At 46.1% G+C, this 10277-nt stretch overlaps 1 protein-coding gene across 1 annotated transcript in view; it reads left to right on the top strand.

Moving 5' to 3' along the window:
• The first annotated feature begins 4800 nt into the window (after positions 1-4800).
• Positions 4801-10277, top strand: part of OSBPL11 (oxysterol binding protein like 11) — a 43176-nt gene continuing 37699 nt past the window's right edge. Inside the window, exon 1 of the mRNA XM_074873649.1 lies at positions 4801-5117. Within this exon, the coding sequence (XP_074729750.1) occupies positions 4984-5117 (134 nt within the window). The 5' untranslated portion in view covers positions 4801-4983. The remainder of the gene's footprint in view (positions 5118-10277) is intronic.

Genomic DNA, 10277 nt, shown 5'->3' with positions numbered 1-10277 from the left:
CAGCAGATGGAGAGATACTCATGTTGCCATAGAAACCATGCAGGATAAGTGTGTAGGAGTAAAGCATGGCACAGAAAAGGTTTGAGGAGAAGGGGCTAGTGACTGAAGAACTGAATTCACTCAGCAGCTGCTAAGGTTAGTTGAGACATTGATAAAAACACATTTGCTTTTCAGGAAATTGAGAATCATGGAGGAAAGGGGTCCTAATGGAGAGCTGCAGAACAGCTGAAGGCAGCAATGTCGTGTGGTGCCATAAGGTAGGGCAGAAAAAGTCTTTCGAGAAAAGCTGAAGATGGCCATGGGACGAATGAAAAAGCTGGGAAGCCCCTCAACCACAACCACAGCACGTGCTCCCCTTGTGTCTGCTGACCACACACCGGACCCAGGCCGGTGGTAAGGGGATGCACTTTCCGTGGCCTCCTCTTGCCTCCCTGCAGCAAGTCGATATGTGCTGGGGAGGTGAGCCAGCCCAGCTCATTCGGTACCTGCTCACTTTCCCCATGCAGAGAATCTGTTGGGTGGTCCCACAGTGCTGCAGGGCTGACTCCTCAGCGATGGACTCACATGTGGCTGCATTTATTGAAGAAGAAGTCAGGCCCTAAGCAGACAAATGCAAGTTTTTGAATTCCCAACACAAAGAGCTTGAGAAGGGGGCTATCTGGAGGGAGTTTCTGTTTCACTCTCTGTTGGGGTGAGTAACATGGTGGAAAAGATCCCCTTGAGCTCAGGGAGTGGAGTCACCCGGGGGCTGTTGAGGCAGGGCAGAAGGCAAGCCCTGCTGTGGCACAGAGGCGATGGGCTCCAGCCATCACCCTTTGTGCTAGAACAGCTTGCACTCTGCCACAGTGGGTGGTGAGGCAATACCCTGAGCTCTGCCTGCTCAGCAGTTGGAGAGAAAAGGGCAGGGAGGTGTCTCTGTGTGACTTGAGCAAGCAGAGGGGTGGTGTTTGGGGAAGACCCAGGACGCTCATCCAGCTGTCAGCAGCAGCTCCAGCAGACTGCCAGATTAAAACCGTGTGTGCTGGGCAGCTATGCAAGGGCAGGCAAAGGGACTGAGAAAAAGTGCTCATCGCTGGTGCTGTGGCTATGGAAATGTCTCAAACTCTGGTCATAACATGGTTATCTCCTCCTGCTGCTGGTGAGCTGCCTCTCTAGGACAAGCTTTAGCCTGTGCAGGGACTTGGAAGTCTCTGGCAAGACTGGGTGTAAGTGCTTTAACCATTCCCAGGTGGTGGGGCTGGGTGGTGGGCAGAACTGTAGCCTGTTGAGGTCTGAAAGATAAAAGGCAACGCGAGCGTGCTGATGACAATATACCGGTGTGGAGAGGGATGGGGATGCCGTGGTCTTTGCTTTCGTGCCACGACTGCAGAGCAACACTGCTTTTGCTACTTTCAGAGCCCCCGGGCTGCATGATGAGGATGACAGCTCCAAGCTGTGGCAAGCCTCTCTCAACACAGAAGCATTAAAGAAGAATAGCCGTACACAAGCAGCAACTCCAAAGAAGCTGCTCTGGAGGCAGATGCAATGGTCTTCTGTCCTGTTCTTCACTGAGATCCCAGGGCACCATCCTTTCCTCAGAGGGTGCCTCACAGGGGGGGGAGCTACTGGGATTACACTCCTGGCTTCCAGCCAGACCGAGCCTTCACTGCTGCCCCAGTTTACATTTCCACATCTGGATCGTGTTGGGGTGATGTAATGCTGGAGCCTGGAGCGTGACCCAAAGCACAGACACACTGAGCGCAACTGGAAATGGTGCCACATGCGAGTGCGAAGGACGTGAATGGGTTGTGGACAGGGAGGGAAACTTTGCAGGCAATGTGAGACAGCAGCTGACTGTGAGTCTGGTGCTTTCAGCTGGACCTGCATTACAGCAGAATATGATGCACAGGGGTTGATAGAGAAGAGCAAGGAAATTAGGAGATGACTGACAGTGACTGAACAGCCCAAATAAGAAAAGGCTTTGACTCATTAAGACTACAGAAGGACTGATGAATAACCATTGAAAGCAAGCACCAGGGATTCTGCATGTCAAACAAAGCAGTGTTTCATATGCATGTTAAAGTACAGCAAGGCCACAGCAGACCCAGTGACTCAGTGATAGCTGTAAAGCTCCAAAATCAAGACGTTCTGTCAAATAATCTCTACAGTGTAAAATACTCTGGTGGGTGAAATAATTTGTGTTACATTTACCTGACCTTACTGGCCATTTTTACCTACAGTCAAGAGAATACAGCCATGCTCTCAGTATGTTGAAGGAGAAAGACTGTTGTTTTAACCAAATTTCCTTTCTTATTCTTGTGTCAGGGCATCCAGAGTTTTAGTAGGCAGGTATTTTTTATTCTTAGTAAGCATAGAAAGTTCTTTCATGTTCGTTATCTAGAAGAGCCCAGAAAACGTTAAATGTTTCCCAGACTATTAATAAACTCAAGTATCAGTTGCCTTGAGAAAGAACCTAACCCTAGGAACCATTGATTGTACAATTAAGAAATGCAGATGTGAAGCGCTATTAGCGATGTTACTTTTCTGGCCATTTTCTCATTAGCTAGCAGCTCCCAATGCTTATGAAAAATGGCACTCCTCGTGCGATAAAGGCCGCTGCACTTCTGGCTTGCTTTTCCCAGGATTGATGTCATTCCTCCGCATGCCTGTAGAGGATGTAGTTCCCTTAGCAGAGAGGAGCAGTAATTGCTTATCTTCTGCAGACCAGCTACCATAGGGGGGCACAGATTTAAAACTGTGTGAAACTTGGTCTCATCCAAAGATACTTATTAGGTCAGGAAAAAAAAAAAAAAATCCTGTCTGACCAACAAGGGAGTGGTAGAAAACTTGTATCATCAATTCTATTTAAAAAAATGGTGAGGGTGGGATTTGGGTCATTTTCAGCCACTAAGTTACAACTGGGGAAGGAGATCGAGAGCAGTGAACCTGAACACAAGTTATATAATTAGTAGCAACCGTAAACTAAAGATAAAAGGCAGCTTGACTTGTAAAACCTTAGCAAATGTGGTTAAGCTGTTAGCCTTTCGATGCTATTAAACATTTTGCCAATGCCATCTTACGACAGCCTCTGGTACTGCGAGAGAGAAAAAAAGCAAATGCATGGGGGGAGCAAATTTGAGTTTATCACCCTGTGCTCAGGGGCCGGAGGCTGGGGGGCTGCAGAAACATGCACTAAGGTTCCCTGGCCTGTCTTGGGTGTTGGAGAAGACCTAGGTGGAGGAACATCCTACCGACCACCTGTGACAGTTATGAAAGGTCTAACATGGGTGAGAAGCTATGTCTCTGTTGGGGCTGGTTGTCCTCAAGCAGGGGGGAATAAAACACAGCGGTGGGATTCTTGCTCAAGTTGCTTTTGCTTCAAATTTGCCCAGGAAAATTTTGGTGATGTTGGCATGCATTATACATTACAATTGTATTATATTTTCAATTTAAATGTCAGGTGATCAGCAGAGGAGGAATTAACATGTTTGGAGGGCAAGAGGAGTGCAGTTCTGGCCAAAATTTTCTTCAGTGGACGTCTTGACTCTGCTGATCTGTTCTCTTGTGGTTCCACAAGAGAAAAATGCAGCTGAAAAAGCCTTTTTTTTTTTTTTTTTCTCTGCAGTGATGAGTGTGCTTCTAAAAAGGCAGAAGTGGGGGATTTTATGCCTGTGCAGTGGTAATATATTATGTCTCTGTAAGGTAGTTATAGATGTAGGTGCAACAGGCAGCCCTCGCCTGGGGTCTGTTAGCTGACATTATGTGTGTGTAGGCTTGGCAAGGAAGGATGGATATTGGCTAATTTAGAGCCAGATTAAAGCTTATAAGTACATTTTAAAGTCATGATGCTCATAACGTGCTATCCTCATTTGATGGCCAAAGGCAAAGATGTTTTGAATGTCACTGGCAAAACGGGAGCATGCTGGTAGGAGATGGGAAAGCCAGGACAGCCTTCATGGGGTATGAAGTTGCTAGTGGGGAAGATGTTCTGGGCAAATAAACTATTTGTCTGAAATATATTTTTGCTTCTATGTAGATTCTCACATAGGGCATTTTAGCATCTTTTGTGTAATGGTTGTTCACAATATTACAGGTGTGTAATAAAAGAGCTGGAGAGGAGAAGCGAGTTTGGATAAGAAGAGGTGCGGAGCAGCACCACGACCTTGCTAACCACAGCCATGTCTGATTCTGCCCTCCTCTCCTTCATGTTCCAATTTAAAGCCAGAACAAGGATCCTCTGCCCCTGATTTTAAGAAATAACACTGCTGCAGTCAATTAAGTTTTGGTTGTCCAAAAGCCATGCCTGGCCTGAAAGACTACACACAACTGAACCCACATCTCCCACTTAGCTGTAGTTTTATGAAGGAAAAAAACCTGCTCAGCTGTTGCCCATATGCAGTAATTGAAGGAAAAATAGGAGGAAAAGTGTATTTCCTCTCGAGGCCAGGACTAGCCATGGCTTTGCTGGTGAATGAACTGCTGAATTTGGCTGGTTTATGGGTCTCTGTGACAACACTCAGCAAGATCCCAGCTGAGGGCTTTCACGTCCCTGCTCGTAACACCCTGTACAACACCCCTTGGATCCCTCACTCTCCTTACTCCTCGCTTCTTTGTGGTGGAGAAGCCGGTAAGTTTAAAATTATTTTAAAGGTTCGCTATTGCTTTAAGCGCGGTAGTAGCAGAGCGCGGCCTAGCGTGGGCATTGCTGCCCGCACTAAAGATGGCGGCGGCGCTGACCCGGAAGAGGCGGCCGGGCCGGGCCGCGGGGTGAAGGAGCGGGAGGGCGGGTTTCCCCAGCCCGCCGCGGCCGTGCGGGGAGCCGAGCCCAGCCGAGCGGGGCGCGGGGGTGCCGGCAGCCGCCGCCATCGCAGCCCGCATGGGGCGGGCGCGGCCGGGCCCCGGCGCGGCCTGAGCGCGGCCGCTGGGGCGGGCTCCCTCCCCTCCCCGGCAGGCGGCCCGCCCTGGGCTGGGGGCGCCCCTGAGGGGGTGGGGAGCCGCGGCGCCATGCAGTGCGCGGACCCCGCGGCGGCCATGAAGGGGCCGGAGGGCGAGGGCAAGGCGGAGCAGCCGCCGCCGGCGGGACAGAGCGGCGGCAAGAGCGGCGGCGGCCGCGGCGGCGCCAAGGGCTGGCAGTACAGGTGGGCGCGGCGGGCCGGGCCGGGCCGGGGGCGGCGGGGCGGGGAGGGGTGAGCGGCTGCGGGCCCGGGAGCCGCCGGTGCTGCGGAGCCCGGCGCCGGGGCGCTGAAGACGCCGGTGCCCCCTTCGTGGGGCTGTCCACGCCCTGTCTGCCCTGGGCGTGGGTCGTCGGCGCGGCTGCCCCGGCTTTAGGCGCCCCCGGCAGGCAGACCCGCCGTGAGTACCGGGGGACGGGCGGACGGACGGACGGACAGACACCTCCTCCGGCCCCCGGCTGGACCCGGCCGCCCGCTCGCCCCTTTGAGCGCCCTTTCGGGGTGGCAGTCAGCCGGCTCCGGTAGCCGTGTGGCTGTGTGTTAGCACAGAGCCTCACGCCCGGGCTCCCGGCGCTGCCAGGGCTTGTGCCTTTGCTCCTGCCTTTCAGTTCTCATTTTCCCCTCGCAGGATGTGGAGAACGGTTTAAAGTTGCTGAAGGCGTTCTGTCGCTTTCCAGCCTTGCCAGAAAGAGAAACTGTGCGCCAAAATTAAGCTCGGTGTGTCTTCTTTAAGAGCTTAATGGCAGTGTTTTTATTGATGCTTTTTATTTGTTGCTGATAACGAAACTCTGGAGTATGCTCGGAGTTTCTCTCTTACCTGACTGACTTTAAGAATGGCTGTGCTTAGCATAAATCGGGGTGATTACTCAGGTACAGCAAATACAGCAGAAGAGAGCGGAGAAAGCGGGAGAAGCTGAGCACACAACATTAGTTTGAAATGGTTTCAAACTAAAATGCTTCCTTTGAATGACTTGCCTGTGCGACTGAGGGTTTTGGGGTTTTACATGTACTTTTTTTCTGATGTGTTTTCTGGTTGAAAGGGTTTCTGCTCACACACTGATAGCGGGCTCTCTAAGGCATCGCTTGAGATTTCCAAATCCCTGCTTTTAGGTCTCTCATCCTTGACTGGAGTTCTGCCATGTTGCTGTTGAAAATACTGCTGTTATGCGAAGTTTGCACACTTCTCCTTCAAATGCAGACTCTCCAAAGCCGTCATCTGGTAGCCCAGATGGACTGGCTTTCTGTTTCTTGCGCGCAGAGACGGCAAACCCGGAGTGTGGTACATCTGTGTGCGCTGCGCGGGATGGGACGGAGGGCCATCAGATGGCTTAGACAAATGAGCACCCAGGCCCAGGCTGTGCCGGCACTGAGTGCCTGGTGGTTTTAATAGGGAGCAAACAGCTCGGTCTTTGCCGAGAATCTGGGTCACAAGTCATTTGCTCTTCTGGTGATTAGTGCCAGAAAGAGAAGCGGTGATTTCAGGGCCAGTTATTTCAGGCTGTTAAATAGGGAAAGCTTCTTGTCAGATTCAGTTGTTGGTTGTCTTATCTGCTGTTTCTACTCTGACGAAGCACTTGCTGTCCATGTGTTTCACATGTGGAATGCAGGAGTTAGTTTATGCAATCAAAATGGAACTATTTCATATTTTTACTTGGAATCTGAGGCAGTGGAAGGGATGAGATACTCGATTTGCCTGAACCCCATTTTGCTATAGTATGTTTGAGATGGTGGTCACAGGACAGTGCTATGCAGTGAAATTCCACTTTTTAAAATTATGCATCCAAGCGTTTTGTTTCTTCTTTCAGTGCTGTGGCTTGTAGGGCAAAAGTTGAACTGACTCTGAGTGATAGCCAGGTTGGTGGCTTGACAGCTCTAAGTGGGAACAGTCCATGTTATTCTTTGCAGCTATCAATATCTGGATTAATGGTTTAATTTGTTCTAATACTTTAGTGCAAATTATTATTTTCTTTTTTTTCTTTCTAAGTCATTGGGACAAGTGTAATGTACTAACTGTGTTATTGTAGACACTTGTGGTACCTCACTGTTAATCTCTGCTCTGTTGGGAATCAATTCCTACATTTGTCTTGATATCTAATTACTCACAAAATATCACCTTTTCCCCCTGCCTCCCTAGGAAGTGCTGGACAGGATGCTGTAGCTTAGTTTTTGCTTTGTGGATTACTTCTATTCTAAAACGTACTCGACAAAAGACAGACCCCTCTAATAATAGATCAGTGTCTAAAATATGGTGTTTAGAAACAGATTTGCTGGGAGGTTCTGGTGGAAGTTTGATCTTTGACTTTTATAGCCCAGAGTGTGAGCAATGCGTGGTCACGCAGCTTGACAGAAGTAGGGTCCTGAAGTACACTCTCGGCATAGACTGCATCTGGTGCAGGGATATGGCTCTGTATTGGGTGAAGCATCTTGTCAAAACAGCTGTAGTAGAGTTGTCAGACAAATGGGACAACAGGTACTCGATAATTTAATGCTCCAAATGGGGAGATAGGACTATGGAAAAAAAATAAGTATCTTCATCACTGCTGGAACCTGAAATAATGAAACTGAATGAAATGATGAAAACCGAAACCTCAAAGAGATGCAAAGTCACGAAAGTGCATGTCTAAAAAGTAAAATGAAGCAGAAAGCATATTTCTGTAGGGGAATAATAAGGAGATTTTTAAATAGCTGTGATAGTTAGACGAAACTTTTATCATAGTAGAGGAGACAACCAGAGGCTGCCAGACACTTCAGATAATGTGGAGATACAGCTGAATCTCTGCAGACTTTCTGCTTGTAGCCTGTGTACGGTGAGTTTAGGCAGCCAGCAGCAGTGCCTCCTTTGAAATTTGGAAGAGCTCAGTTTCTTCAGAGGGCAGGAAGATACTTTTTTTTTTTTTTTACTTAATAGAATTTAAGAGTTCTTGAGCAACTGCTCTTCTACACATCTGACAGGAAATGATCTTGTTTACTTATGAATATATATATATGATCAGGGTCAGAGTGCATCTGAGATCAGTGTGTCTGAGAGCAACCAAACCTCAGCTGCATTTTCCTGATAGGGGTCAGGAATAGCATGAATGTTAACTTGCAATTTAGATAAAGAGAGCCTGAGAGGCTCTGTTACACACTCACCTCTTTATCCCTATTTTCATTTAGAGAAACAGTTGCCATGAGGTGAGAATTCTAAATAACTTCAAATTATTAAAAGATTACTCGATGAAGTATTTTAAGATCATAACATTTTCTAAACAGCTTCTTTATTTTCAGCAGTAATCAAGCTAGGAAGTGTAGTGTTGCTGACATAAAGAATTATTTGCATTCAACAATTATGCTTTTACTCCTGATGATCTTAATTTGGTTTTTGCCTTGCTCTAGGTTAAATGAACAGAGTCATTTCAAAGCAGTGAGAGAAAGGAGACAGCTTTAGCAGGTACTTCTGTGAGGTGTGAATCATAGGCATTCAAATAACATAAAAATTTCACAACCAGAAAGCAGAATCTGTGTCTATGAGCTAAATAAAGAACTGGTCAGAATATGTGCCAGAGAAGTAAAACAAGTCACTTCAGCCTGGCTTGAGGGGCTTTCAGATAATTTTGAGACAAATGACTTGCAATAACTGGTTCTCATTTATCTACAAAATTAAAAGTTCAAAGGACTGTGTTGACTAGAGAAACAAGATTGTCTTTTCCAGTTGGAGACATGCTAACATGCTGTCCTCTTAAATTTTTTTCTTAGTGGTTCTGCTCACAAATACATAAATCAATGTATCTGCTATTAAAAGGATTCCCAGCATTTCTTCTCTTGCTGGTAGAAATGCATGTAAAATGTTCATGAATTTCCCGAATGATTGCTGATTTTTAAGCTTACAAGTTATATTTCAAAACCTATTTCCTTTTCAGTTCTGCATGTATTTTTGTAGATAACCGCCTTTGTTCCTTATTTCTGAAACGGTTTTAGCATCTGCTCATTATGGATTTAGCCACATATATTTATAAAATGCTACAGATTGTATGTCTTTTGCTCTTTTTTTAAGGAAGCAAGTTAACTTTAGTTAGCTATTCCTGAAAGTTTACTTAAGTGCTGCAAGGTTATTCACAGTTTTGAATTAGTATAGAAAAACATTTGGATGAAAGTAGCTTCTAAGAAAAGGAGTCAATTTCTTCAACTAATATTACTTTTAGGGTTTGTTTTTGGTTGGTTTTTTTTCTTGCTAGAAGTGGCAGGTAAGAGGGTTCCTCGTGCTGGGTAGCTTCTGCCTGTCATTAGGTTATCAACCTAAGGTAGATTCTCTTGCAGAATTACTCTATGTGGCATTGGGCTGGTGTAAGGGAGGCTGGGAATAAGCAAACAGAAATGCAAACAAACAACAGAGAGAGGGTTTTGGCAAAAAGAGTAACACTGTAATTTCTTTTGTATCAAACATAAAAGGCTAACAAATTTAAAGCAAGTGAAATGGTTACCAGTCTTCTTTTAAGGGCTTTGTTTATTTTTGCAGTTGACACTGTGTAAGCACTCTTCATAAATACTGAAAAAAGGGAGTGAACAATTACTGACTTGTCTCCTGTGTTTGAGCAGGTCAGCATGTGATAATGTAACAGAAGAACCGGTAGCTGAAACACATCAATATGTTCTAATTCTGTATTTTGAGGTGATCATGAACTCTTCTCCATAAAGTGATCCCATGGGAAATGTGTTTTAAAGGAAATGCTTGTTTCTGATTTTGATCCCAGTTAACTTGGAGGGTGACTGACAATCCTTTGCACTTCAAACACATGGAAGCAAAATATGTGAGACTGAGCTAGATTATGGAAGTGTTTATGATATTTTTTTATTCATGCTATCTTGCAAAAATGATCTAATTAGTAGTAATAAAGGGAAATGTCTTAAAACTGATACAATCTTGTTGAGTGGGTGTTAATAAGAATCCTTTTTACTGAGGGTGGTGTTGATGTCAGTCTTAGTTGCAAGAAAACGTGTAGCTTTCCTAGTTTCTATGCTTTTTCTAGTCACACTCCAAGAATGTTTGATCTCAGGAGGATAAATTTCATCTGTTTGGCCTTTAAAGCTGAAACTAACTTGGTAGAAACAGGAGGTAATGACAGCACAGTGTTCAACAATGCTTCGTGTTTCAAACCTCTCCCTTGCTGGTTCTCTGTGTCTGTCTCCAAACGTAACATTTCTCATCATAGTATTAATGTAAGCACTGAATTCTTGCTTAGACTTCAAGAGTGTGTTGGCTAACCTAATTAACTCTGGACTCCCGAGAGCAGGCCAGAATTTAGGTTAAAGGCCCTATCATTTGATAAGTGGAAGAAAAGAAACCTCCTAAACCTTCATGTAAAAGTT

Source organism: Strix uralensis, chromosome 6, assembly GCF_047716275.1.
Source record: "Strix uralensis isolate ZFMK-TIS-50842 chromosome 6, bStrUra1, whole genome shotgun sequence".
Lineage (NCBI taxonomy): Eukaryota > Metazoa > Chordata > Aves > Strigiformes > Strigidae > Strix > Strix uralensis.
The sequence above is the reverse complement of the archived record's forward strand: the minus strand, read 5'-3'. Positions and strand labels throughout refer to the sequence as shown.